Raw genomic sequence first — 13,101 nt, 5'->3', positions numbered from 1 at the left:
ATTTTGCCATTAAAGTTTTGATGAAGGGCAAGGAACAGAGCGGGCAAGGGGAGAACTATTTAGAAGCAGAATCTAATAAACAAGATCGGAGATTGGCCCAAAAAATATCTACACAGTAATTACAAGCTTCCATGATCACTTACTAATTAGTAGTAATTTCAATATATACCATATGTAAAGCGCTCCAATAACTGCGCTTCAACTATACATCTACTATCTGTGCTCATTAGCAGACTCACTACCAACACTGGTCAGTTTCCCAGTTCCGGCCACTGTAACCGGAATATGAAGACGCCGAAGACGCCGTGGACAGTGGCCTTTGTCGCCGGACGAAGAGGCTCCTGTCGTAACTAGCGCGCTTCTCGGGGTCCGACAGAGTGGAGTACGCGGCGTGAATCTTCATAAACGCGTCCGCTGACGAATCCTTCCGATCCACCGCCGCCACGTCCGGATGACACACTCTCGCCAATCGCCGGTAGGCGGCCTTGATTTCCTGATGGGACGCGCCCGCCGGAATCCCTAGAATATCGTACAGCGATGTGCACGAAGACATAGTATGGGAGGTGAGATAGGAGGACCTCGATCTCGGTTGCTCCGTCCAGGCTGAGCAAGATTCAGTCGCGGTGGCGGAGGCGACGATCGGGCGGATCGGAACACGATGAGGTGACGGCGGCGAGGAGGAGTAAACAGAGTTGCCAGAGAAACCAGGGGCGGAAAGCGGGGCGGGGCGAGAAAGAGGAAGCATGATACGGGGAAATGCGGTGTCGTATTGGTAAGCCGAGAATTGGGCGGAGGCCAAGAGGAATCGGGGTGGGATTTATAAAGGAGGAGGGAATGCGGGGATAGAAGACAGGGGGGCCCAGTTGAAGTGCGGTGGAGCTGTGCGGCAGTAAAACAATACATATCCAATGGGCATTTTCCTGTGTGCTGACTCATCACTCAACTGGCTTTATCCCTTCTTCATTTACGCCTGTAGCCTTCTCAGTTAACCATCCCCCTCCCATCCGGCGCAATTTTGTACAATAATTTATTACCGGAGGCCCTCATCCATCGATCTCCACAGGGAATAGATAATTAAAAAAAACATGATTCTATTTACGTGTTTGGCTCAAATTACTAGCAATTGATTGAGAGCATTTGTAAACGGAGATGGTAAAAACGGGATAAAAGGTGAATAAAGATTTTGAGTCCACGTCCTTTTAAAAACAGAGTCTGGACATTGGACGCAGATATGTTAGAAGAGGGAGGTGGCCTCTCCACCAAATGGCACATGGTTTGTCTCCACACCCTTGTGACCTCATTCTTAACTCTGTTCATTGCACCTTATACCATCAAATCACTCATGTTTCTTACAACGTGCTTCTTTGTCATGTTTATGTGTAACTTATGCCGGCTCTTTACTCATCTCTCTTTGTTCTCTCCCACCCACCTTTGTTTCGTTTCCAAGTAAACAACAACTTTTTCCATTCTAATTAGAGTGGCTCGAGGTCCTTACTATATCCAGCTCTTTTAGTTACTTTGGATTCTGTCCATGCAATCCGTCTCATCAATCCCGGGGCCACCTTAGAATAAATACATCTTTTTAGTTCCTTACGATCATGCAATCCTTAACTTTTTATTTAAAAAAATCATCATTTCGATTAAATCATAACGGCAAAAAATATCTACAGCTGAGTTTCGAGAGGAGATTCTTACAACCCGTTGATGAAATTTCATAATGAAGGAAAGGGGAACGCCAGACAAAAAAGAAAGAGGATGGCCCCTGAGGTGAGCAAAAGGAGAGGAAGTATTGCCCGCCCAGATCCACGCATAAACACCCAATCCAAAACCCATTTTGAGTTCTCGGGCATTCTTGAGCAAGAAGACGGCCAGTGAGGAAGATTGACAAGGCAGGTCCCACCATGGCGTTGTTATCGGCACAATGCATACCATTCTTTTATCTATTTTTTTTCCTTGGCCACTGAGTTCGTATTATACTTCTAATACCAAAATTATCTTGACGTTATCCCGTCACCCCACAAACCCTCGGGCTGATTCATTGACTTAGCTAATTATCGGAAACATGTCTCTTGCGGTTCACCATCAGCAAAAACTTGCTCTGTATTTGAAAATAGTGAATGAGTATGGACGAATTGAATTAAAGCGGTGGGATGCTGCTCCCGTACGTCTTCACTCTATATCTACTTTGATCTGATATGATGAGACATACCATGTTCCCAGCGAAAAGTGATTCCCTTCCCACATCACTTGCCCCAGCAAATTTTCTATATCAACTGTCAATTTTAATTGCCTCGCTTCCGGACTTGTGATCAGAATCTCAACTACGGAGGCCAAAAAATAACATATCTTGGATGCTGACGCCGCAACGACCCTCTTCCTATTTTTTTTTATGAAACATCAGGATATCCACCGGCGAACCCAGTGACTAATCCCTTCGCTGGCTTGTAGGCACCTCGATGGGTGGGACAGCTGGTCCGGAGTTTTAAAACTTTTCCATGCCCAAGACGAGGATCGAACCCTCAACACTTGGTTAAGGAAAGATGAGCCCCCACCGCTCAACCACACCCCCGAGTTACCCTCTTCTTATTTTATCATGACGAGTCTTGCGATATATTCACAGAAAACAAAACAAAAAAAGAGGGTCTTACATTCAATTTTGAATATAATTAAAGGAAAATTCATCATCATCTATGTGTTGTTGGATGCCTCATTGACTGACTCATTGTTTATGTAACTAATGACTTGTTGTACTACTCCTTAAAAAGCATTGTGAGCATGGCATTATCAGAATGATTATAATTATTGTTCCATCTCACTCCAGTTGTATATTCATGGAAGACATGAACACAGTCGAAAGTAGGTCAATAACAAGGAGCAAATTCAAACTCGAGACCACCTTCCTGCTCCAGCTAATGTGCCAACAGTTGCAACCACTACTGTTCTTCGCTGTCTATCTGCCTCAGAAGCTCCCCAAAATTGCAATGCAGAAAAATGATGAAAAAGCCATTATCGATTTCCTTGCACCACGAAAATACATTATTAGTCATTATTGCTGATTATTTAGCCAGGACTCCTCATAACAAGGCTGATTATTTTTGTCGCCACGGTAAACCTCCACCTATAAATTTTGCGGGGGGCTTTAATATAGGAAACTAGAGGCTTGCTTTTTGTTATTTTTGCTGTTGTATAGTTGACTCAGTTTTATTTTTTAAAAGTAGTATTAACGATACAGTAGTTACTGCCCATGGGATAACGCAACTGGACATAGCTCAAAAACGCAGTACAACCCACGGCCATGGATCCCCTTTTCCGGTTGTCTATGGCGTTTCTTCTGCTAGCATTAGCGAACATCAGACCTATAAAACTTTATAGGATTCTGCAATGATTTTTATCACGAGTCTTGTTAGAGCTTCACTTCTCAATTATTAATCACACGTGGCCTAACGCACAAACTACATGTACTCGTTAGAGGGAATAAATCATATAAAATCATTTTGTGGCAATTGATAATAATATATGTTAGAAATTGCAGAAAGAGACTACACATTTGATCGCAATTATCCAAAACTAGGATGTCAGCTACACATCAGTTAGGAAGCGGGCAATGGTAAGGTTCTCATTCTTCAATTGAAGCACAAGTGTGTGGATCAGTTCCTGGATTTTGATGTAGCCCATTTAAAGTAACCACAGTTTGCTTCTGGATTAGATGCAGGCCCCTGCAAAGAGCGAAAAAATGACAACTTAGTTCCAAGAAATCGCATCTATTTGGCAGAATAACATGGCCTATAAACCTAAGTAAGAGACGGCTCGGCCCTATTAATACGATCCAAGGTTAGTATGTTTCCAAGAGCAGAACAGAAACAGCCTTCCTCTTCTTTTGAAAGAAATAATGAGGTTCATTTTGGAGTTCCCGAATTAAGAGATTCTTGTATGGGCACAGTCTGAGCACATCTTATTTAATGATAGCAAATCCAAGACTCAGATTTTTCAAACTGAAATTTGCCACCCTCAAAGCAACAGAATTTCAGTGCTTGGATTTCTATTTATGAAACAACGTTCATACGAGAAATCTAGAGCAGTCCGAAAGATCATCCAGTGAAACAAATTACCTCAGCACGAGCACAAACATAGAATCTGCGACCAAAGTTAGGACCTTGTTTCTTCACCACTCGGGCAATACAAGGTTCCTTATGACCCTTGCAAAGTGGTATGCTATTTTGCATCAACTGTTGTATTCTCTGCCACTCCAATAAAGCCACATTACTGCTTTCTTTCCTTTTCGTATCATCAGTAAATTTAGATGCATCTTTACACACGCCCGCGCACAGCTCATATTGCTCGGAACTGCCACTCTGATCAACCACAGTAGACGCCTCATTTGAGTGATGGTCAAGCTGTGAGGATTCAGCTTGAATATCAGTACAAGAGTCTTTGACCATATTGTCAACATTCGTACTTTTTTTGAAAAAGGACATCAGTGAAAGCTGGGAGCATTGACTACTTCTTGCTTTTTTCTTGGACCGATTGCTTTTCACAGGTACCACTTTACCATGTTCACTGCCTGATGAAACTGAATAGTTACCAACAGCTTCCAGAGAAGAGCTGCCAGACTGTTCATTCGATTCAAGATTAGTTTCTGAATCTTGGCTTGAAACCACATCACAATCACCGGTATGCATGACAGACAAACCACTGTTGTCGAATGATTCTTTTACCCTCTCACAAGTGCTCCCTGTAACAATGTCTTCATCTGAAAGCAAGCCTGACATCTTGCATGATTTCATTTGTTCAGAAACTCGTCTTTTTGTCAACACAGACACTGCAAGACAAAGCCCAGAAGCAGTATAATCATAGAATATTCTGAAATTATCATCAAAAGAACAACCAACGTTTAGTACCGAGCGTTTGCTGCAACCCACGAACCACGGGAACATATCTAGAAGATAAGGGGGGAGTACTGTGCAGAGAGAGATTAGGTATTTCATGTAAGGTAACATAAACTGGAGCATGATCAGATCCTTCAAGTTTAACGCTTCGACCTTCTTTCCACCTCTGGGCACTGAACAGATAACAGAATCAAAGGTAAATCCTTGCTTCCAGGGAAAGAAATGCAGCAGAGATGTATGCAATTGCAACTCTTAAACCATGGAACACAGCAATTCACTATTCCATCGAAAAACCCCCCCAAGAATCACCCCCAGGGAAATATTAGAATTCACATGATATATAGTATACAATACGAAAAGGGCAAAACGGGAAACCTGAAAGCATAAAACATCTGATACTATCAATCAATAATCTAGTCTAGCAAAAGGGGGGAAACAATAATCGAGGATAACAAACTATTCCAGATATAAGTCATCGGCCGGGATAGAGAAAATAGCTTAAACACATGCACATGATAAGTCTATTTGATTGTGTTGTTGGGTTCCTTACCTCAGGTTGCTTCCAGGTTTGCATCGTTTATACTGTGTCAAAATGTCACACTCCTTAACATGGCATCTTATGAAATTATGGCCTTCCAGGTCATCTGCTTCATGTAAGCAGGAACCCGCACACAGAATATGGTCAATTCTCGTCCCAAAGTTAAATACTTCAGCCCCTGTATTTTGAGGCCAACAAGTATAAGCTTCCTTTCTGCATTAAATATCAATATGCACCAATGATTAATCAGAATAGAGAAAATCATAAATTTGAAAGGAAACAATTATGGAGGATGATGCATGTAATACCAGCAATAATGTGGAAACTTGAAGCCTAAGAATAAAATATTCAAGCCAATAATCAATTACTTATTTCAAAAACCATTTTTCTAAAATAAATAATGTGAGTGAAATTAGCAAATTAAAAAGGCCATTTTATTCAAGAGCAACAAAATTCAATATGGGAATAGTGACAATAATTCAGAGATGGAGTGAAACATTCCCTAAATTATGAGAGGGCAATGTTTGTCATGTATCAGGGATTAGACTTCTGGGCATACAGCACATCAGCATTCAACATTCAATATTTCAGGTAGTTATAAGTCCAAACCTATCAGGGTGCTTTGCTCTGAAAACATCAAAAAATTGGCCGCCATTTTCAAGTAGCAGAGACCTAAACCATCTTCTAAATCTACACAAGAAAAAATGGGTAAGCATTTGAGACATTGACAATCATATTAGACGCTAATAAAAATAACACTTCACAGAAATCCAGGAGCAAATTACTCATCATTCTCAAAGTCAGGTCCTGCTTCACAACGATCTATTGCTTGTGGTGCAATGTTGAGATCACCAACTACAAATATTTTCCTTCCTTGATCCAGGAGAGACTCCCATCTTTTCTACTAAGGAAATTTTCAGAATCAATCCAGCAATACAAGGTAAATAAATGAAAACAGAAAGGTGGACGAACATCTATAAAGAGGTAAGGGAGGTAACTAAAGCACGCATAAAACCACATTTTAACACACCCAAATGTTTCGGCACTAAATACAGTATCCTGACTTTGGCACATTATTGTCTGCTAAATTGTAGTAGATTCAACAGCCTATGTTATATTTAAAAGTAAACCACTTTCAGGTTTCCTCGTATCAGCCAAAAAAAAAAAAAAAAATTTGAATTCCTTAAACAAAGTCAAACCTCATCATGTTCAAATAATCCTGGGCCCTGATCCCATGCGGTCAACTAATCTTACAATTACCAATCAGAAACAAACTAGAATTTGAAGCGTAAGCCATCCCCTAACATCTTTTTGATTCTTTTTATCTTTTTTATTTTTGAAAAAAGCCACGTTCAGAGCAACTACGAAATTCAGCACCACAAAATCATAGTTACAATTCCATTAGTTGAAGACCGTATATACATTAGAAATACCTGCAATAACGTGAAAAAGTTACGCTTAAACTGAACCCTCTCTGTGTCATCACTTTCAGCCCGAGGTCCATACAAATTGAAAAGAACTGGCCAGATGGAAGCAAAATTTGATCAAAACCACTACATTTGTTTTGAAAATAGAAGACAAACGGCGCATAAGACTTGGAATGAATAACATATCCTTCCTTCCAGTGAAATACGAAAAGGAAATTCAATAAATAAAGAACCAAGCTTTGTAATTTATTGATTCTATTTGAAATTTATTAGTTATAAGCATAAACACTCACCAAAGTGACCATGATCTGTGATGATGCAGCGTCCCTCACTATCAACACCAAGTAGCTCCTCATTGGAAAACCCTAGTAGGCCTTCCAAGAAGAAAGGCAATTCACTTTTCCCAGTGGGAGAGTTCCCAATAAGACCTGTGAATCCTTCTTCAGCCGCTAAGGGCAAGGCTACTTCGTCACTTGAAAACGCTGATTTTACGCGACAAAATGTGGCAACCCCTGTACACACAGGAAATTCATGGCTGTTAAAATGCACTAGAGATTAGAGACAAGGTAGCCAAAAATTCGTGCTTGATTAAGACTTTTCAGAGGTAGCCATGATAAGAGCTCTAAAATCATTCATCATAAAGCAACAAACTGTAGAAACTACGGAGGGCACAGTTTCCAGAATACATAGCATGGCTGTGGTTGAGGCGGGGCTAAAAAGCAACTTACCGGAATACCCAGTTCGACCTTTGTCAGAGCTACGGGTGCACGAAAAGAATGACTCGTATCCGTCAGCCATGACCAAATCCGCTGTCACTTCCTGCCTCCTCAACTTTGTTTCCTGTGATGGCTCGAAATTGAATCCAGTATGCGAAGAAGATCAGAGACAGCAAAGAGGGGGGAAAAGAAGTACAACAGATTTGATAAAGCACCTGAAGGCAGATGATATCAGCGTCGAACGAATTCAGCAGATTCCGAAGAGAGCCAAACTGCGCTATGCGCTGTCTCAAGCCATTCACATTGTAAGTAACTATCTTCATCGCCCCTCTTTCTGAGTGTGTTTTGGTTCGAGAATTCGGAGATTGGAACCCAACTCAACCAGTATATCCTGGCCGAACTTACTTGACCGTATCAACAAATTACTATATTAGTTATTATGCGTAAATTTTGTAATATTATTTTTATAAGTATAATACTGCCTCAGTACCAATACGAAGAGACTTCTCAGGGTGGAGCAACAGCAACACCCTTCTCTAGTTCTCTGATCAGATGTAGGAGTGAGTTAGAAGCGTAACTTCAATATAAAGTTCACTGATTTAAAATTGATTTATATATTAGTGTAATGTTATACAAAAAACAAATAATATAATAATGTATAATATCAATTTGTCAGAGTTGTTAACTCGCTAATTAAGATTGAGGTGATAAAACACACTAGTTTCTTTTTGGTAAAAAAAAGACACAATAGTTAAGTTTCGCAAAGTTAATGCTGATAACATTATAACCTTAATTAATATTTTAGAACTTATTTAGAATGATTTATAAATAATTTTTTAATCATAATTTATAAAGTATTAGTACAAAAAATATATAAGAAAAATTTTGTTTTAACTCGTATAAAATATCTTTATAAATGGTTTGTATCGCTGTCTAAACCGGCCCTTTATATTGAAATCCTAACACTAATCTCAAAGTACTGAATCTCCTGGTTTCGTCTTTAGCTGGAATAAATTTGCTGTTATGGCCCTTAACTCATTAGTGACATTCCTCCTTTCATTTTCCTCCCACAGCCGTGAAGCCCATTTTCGTGAAGAAGCAAAAAATGAAAATTCGATATGGCTTCGTCGTTATCCCAGGGGGCTCGTGGAGAGCACAAGTTTGAAGGGTCGTAGTGTCCTTGTCTGGGCCACTTTCTCGCAGTTCTGATCAAAATTTTTGGGTGAGATTCTCATGGAGGGTTCGCAGTAGATAGCTGAATGTATGTTATGTCAGAGAAACTTTCGAAAAATAACAAAAGGTTGAATTTTTGTAGGAAATGGATCAGTGGAAACCTGAAGATTTGTCTAAATCTGCATCTGTTGCAGCAGATTTAGCATCTTCTTCCCTTCAGCCTCAGTCGCAACTTGTGACCGTCACCCCTAGCCGCTTGCAGAATTCGCATACCGAAACCAGGTTCCTTCTTTTGCGTCTCCTCCTCTTGTGCTATATAATTTTGGATTCTCTCCGTCGACAGCTTTTAAGGTTCACCAGAGTCTATCGAAGGCTATTAAGATATTTGTAATTTATAATTGAAAGTGATTTGGACGTGATACGCCCTCTTGGGGGAACAACTTTTAGAAATTTGAGAATATCGGATTGAAAGTGAATCAGTATTTTTGTTGTGGTGCTTCAGATTGTTATAGTTGCATTTGCTACCTTTCAAACAATGCGAAAGTTTGATGATTTATATCCACTACGGGTTACTTTTTCTCCAGGCAGAGGCCTGAAGCTGAAGCACAGGATCCAGTTGCTGCAAGAAAACTCCAGAAGGCAGACCGCGAGAAACTGAGGAGGGATCGACTAAATGAGCATTTCCTAGAGCTGGGAAACACAATAGGTTAACTGCAGCACTCTTTTAGTGATGAACAATCAATTCCTTCTTCATGACCTGCATGCATCCATTTATCAGATTAGCTGATTTCAACGCCTTGAAATATGAAACCTATTGTTGATGCTTGTACATTCACGAATACCCTTTTAGTTGGGTGCCAAATGCTGTTGTTTAGAACTTAGAACTTTTTCTGAAACACTATAGGGGCCTTAACTTTAATTTTACTGAGATTTTCTTGTTAACTTAGAGTAACCTGACCCGCAAAGTTGGGCGATGAGTTTGTTGTCCTGCTGTATGTTCTGTGTAAATAAATATAAAGCGGGATTATCAGTTTTTTCGCATAAGAAAAGGGCACTTTAAGACATGATAATACTTTTAGTTTCTGAAAAAAAAAAAACACTTAAAATACTAATTTTATCTTTTCCTAATGGTTAAAATAATTAATTTTTGGGAAAGCTTTCTTTAGTCAAATGCACTTTCGGGCCCAACCACAGAAGTGCAGCAGGCTGCTTTTTAACCACAGTTTCGTTCATGTGGAACAGGAAGGGAGAAAATAGGGGAAGCGATAAAAGATATATTTCTTTATTTGACAGGTCATGTAGTTGATAATGATATTACTAATTGATTTCATAAGCGGATGGGAATCTCGTCTTCTACCCTCTGCTTATATCTGTCAAACTAAGTTGCTATTTCATTAGTTGACTATGTCATTGGCCTTTGTTTATGCCTCCTATTGAGTAAATTTTATGTCTTTGGTCTTAATTACTTGACAATTGATGTTCAGGAAACTCGTCTCAGTGGAGTTTCCTTCTGTGCCTAGAATTCTAAGATTAAGGCAATCTTCCCTTTATACCCTGAAAACACGCTTGATTACACCTTGATGATCACAACTTTTCTCTAACGCCTTCGCTTGATTGAAAATATGCTTTCCCTTTTTGGCCTTCCTTTCCAGCCACTTACCAAGCATCTTTCGCAATAGTGAAGATACTATCTTCTCACAGTAATTCTAAAAATTGTTTCTTACATCTTAATCTAAGCCTACTCTTTCTTTTTAATTATGAGGGAGGTCAGAGGACCTAGCGGGGGTTAGGTTAAGGGAAACAGAAGCAAAGGAAAACCACTGAGCATCACACTGGGAGACTTGTCACCCCTTCCTAACAACAGATGTCTAAAGTGACCTGTTATAGAGTTTTTAGCTCTGTATCATTTTATGAGTGATGACCACATTATAGAGATTACAATTCGGAAGATAACTCATTGATTAGATCATTAATTGCTAATTGTCATATCATATCATAGTTATTTAAGAAAACAATAATATTGTAAATAATGGATAGTATTGTCAGCACGGGGAGATGAAATGGAGCGCTCACTATATTTAGCTTGTTTACTTTTCCATTGATGACAGATTGCTGTCTTTTTGAGAAAGATGTATATGTATGATGCGATCAATGGTGGGCTGAAACACCAGCATTTTGTGATTTTTGGCTGTACTGGATAAACACGTCTGCTGCTTCTTTTGCCATCTTTAGATGCATTATCAGTTTGTTGGAAAAGCGATTGAGATGTTCTTGTTGAACTGAACATGGCAGATCCAGATAGGCCAAAGAATGACAAGGCTACTATCCTTACAGACACAATTCAGGTGCTAAAAGATTTAACTGCTGAAGTCAACAGACTAAAAGCTGAGCATACTGCGCTTTCTGAAGAATCACAGGAAGTAAGGTTGTTTTTATTTAAATTTTACCTTGAAGATTACAAAGCTTGTCAGCTGCTTACTGTGCCTGTTTATTTTGTGTTTGCAGCTGATGCAGGAGAAAAATGAACTCAGAGAAGAGAAGACATCTCTAAAATCTGACATTGAAAATCTTAATGCACAGTATCAGCAAAGAGTCAGAGTCACATTCCCATGGACTGCAATCGATCATTCAGTTGTCATGGCTCCACCGTATTCATATCCAGTTCCTATACCAGTTCCTTCCGGTCCAATTTCCCTTCATCCATCACTTCAGCCTTTTCCTTTCTATGGAAACCAAAATCCAGGACCGATTCCCAATCCTTGTTCCACATATGTCCCCTTTTCTGCTCCAGCTAATCCCCCAGCAGAGCAGCCAAGTGGCCAATATGCCTCGACATCCCGCACTTCAAGCAAACAAGATTCCAGAAGTAAGTCGCCAGATCATGAGAGGACCGGCAATGCTGAAAGATGTGGTGAGTCTAACGATGTAGCTACAGAGCTTGAACTTAAAATGCCTGGATCATCATTGCGGCAGGTGAGTTATCGTAGTTTAATAGCAAACCCTAGCAGTACCCAAATTATGGAATGTCTAATTGAGTTTCAGCAGGAATCATCTTCTGGAGCAAGGAAGGGCAAGCATTCATTAAGGAAGGCGAGAAATATCACAGATGGGAGTACTTCAAGCAGGCATTCTTCGTCTCAAGGACCTCAAGATAGCTCCAACAGCGTGGATGACATCCCCAAGTCTGATAAATCATAAATGAAAATGTATATGGTTCCCTCCACCAATATATGCAAAATGATTCATGGAGTTCTTCTCCTGATAAAAATAACTGAAGCATTACAACCTTGTTCTTTTTGTATTAGATCATTATGAGACTATCCTGGCCTTGTGTAAATAGATAAGTAAGCGGTTATTAGAAGTTACCCAGATGATTTGCCTTTAGCCATGCGGCATCTCAATTAATATCTGCCATTTTATGGGACTTCATTATCTTATCTTTTATCCCACCCTAAATTCTTGTTAAAAGCCAGTTCTTCGAGATAGAGAGTAAGAAGATTATATAGATTTTGTCTTGTCCTTTTAGTAGGTGGATAATTTGCAGCGCACATGTGCTTATTTATATACCGTGCCCAGTCAAGCAAATCAATTGCACCAACCTTAGGCCCAGACCCCGATAAATTTTCAAACCAAGTTAGGCCTCTTGTCATCCAGTGTGTCCCTTTTTTTTGGGTCCGGTCAACATCATCCAGCGTCTTTTCACCAGTGATGGTTATTTTATCTTTTCAATCAAAACATTTGTAATAAAGTAACTGATTGAACCAATCAATGATCTTGTGATTATGAAACACAAAATTAATAGACATATAAGTTGGATGCCAAGGTTAATATAAGCTCAATCGTCCATTCCATTTATATGGATATACAATAAAATTAAGAGGTGGCAATAGGAAGACAACTGAACTCAACTAACATTTTTCTTTTGTTTATTTATAGTTACACTTAGCGCATCACTCGAATGGCACAACCAAGAAAGCCCTCAAATTCCAAAATGTACATAGGAGAGATTGGTCCGAAAGCCAGTCTACGACGAAGGCCCAGATAAACTCTACCTACCCAAACTCTGCAAACACCTCTGGACGATATGAATGGCCAGCTACATGGACTCCGTAGGATTCGGCATCGACTAGCTGCACTTTGAGTGTCATTGAATGGCCAGAGAAAGATATCAAGGCTTGAGGAGAATCTGCACCAAAGAACTCCACCGCAGCACCACCCTTGCGTACTAACCTTTCATCTGAAGCAGTTCTAATCTAACATCTTCCGTGGGGTTGTCACAGTTTGTGAACTAATGCTTGCAGTTCTAAGGAGTCTTCGAAACTCTGGGAGGCTGATTTTTCCATCCTTGTCAATATCAGCTT

At 39.9% G+C, this 13,101-nt stretch overlaps 3 protein-coding genes across 3 annotated transcripts; 1 reads left to right on the top strand and 2 right to left on the bottom strand.

Moving 5' to 3' along the window:
* Positions 1 to 56: 56 nt before the first annotated feature.
* LOC114732118 (chaperone protein dnaJ 11, chloroplastic-like) lies at positions 57 to 763 on the bottom strand. The gene has a single exon (XM_028919413.1). The coding sequence runs from the start codon at positions 743 to 745 to the stop codon at positions 239 to 241; it is 507 nt and encodes a 168-aa protein (XP_028775246.1). The 5' UTR covers positions 746 to 763; the 3' UTR covers positions 57 to 238.
* A 2,706-nt stretch (positions 764 to 3,469) lies between these two features.
* LOC114732117 (DNA-(apurinic or apyrimidinic site) lyase 2-like) lies at positions 3,470 to 7,970 on the bottom strand. The gene is made up of 10 exons (XM_028919412.1): positions 7,783 to 7,970; positions 7,580 to 7,691; positions 7,145 to 7,363; positions 6,858 to 6,943; positions 6,210 to 6,325; positions 6,034 to 6,114; positions 5,437 to 5,637; positions 4,899 to 5,059; positions 4,110 to 4,819; positions 3,470 to 3,716 (listed from the first exon to the last, which is right to left on the bottom strand). Exons 1-10 carry the CDS (start codon positions 7,888 to 7,890, stop codon positions 3,648 to 3,650), a joined length of 1,863 nt encoding a protein of 620 aa, XP_028775245.1. The 5' UTR covers positions 7,891 to 7,970; the 3' UTR covers positions 3,470 to 3,647.
* Positions 7,971 to 8,691: 721 nt separating this feature from the next.
* Positions 8,692 to 12,177, top strand: LOC114732114 (transcription factor bHLH121). Its single transcript, XM_028919409.1, has 6 exons — positions 8,692 to 8,789; positions 8,883 to 9,022; positions 9,325 to 9,446; positions 11,033 to 11,160; positions 11,246 to 11,713; positions 11,786 to 12,177. Exons 2-6 carry the CDS (start codon positions 8,886 to 8,888, stop codon positions 11,936 to 11,938), a joined length of 1,008 nt encoding a protein of 335 aa, XP_028775242.1. The 5' UTR covers positions 8,692 to 8,789; positions 8,883 to 8,885; the 3' UTR covers positions 11,939 to 12,177.
* The last annotated feature ends 924 nt before the right edge of the window (positions 12,178 to 13,101 follow it).

This window comes from Neltuma alba, unplaced genomic scaffold, assembly GCF_004799145.2.
Source record: "Neltuma alba isolate B1F8T4 unplaced genomic scaffold, ASM479914v2 tig00012877_pilon, whole genome shotgun sequence".
NCBI classification, from domain to species: domain Eukaryota; kingdom Viridiplantae; phylum Streptophyta; class Magnoliopsida; order Fabales; family Fabaceae; genus Neltuma; species Neltuma alba.
The sequence above is the reverse complement of the archived record's forward strand: the minus strand, read 5'-3'. Positions and strand labels throughout refer to the sequence as shown.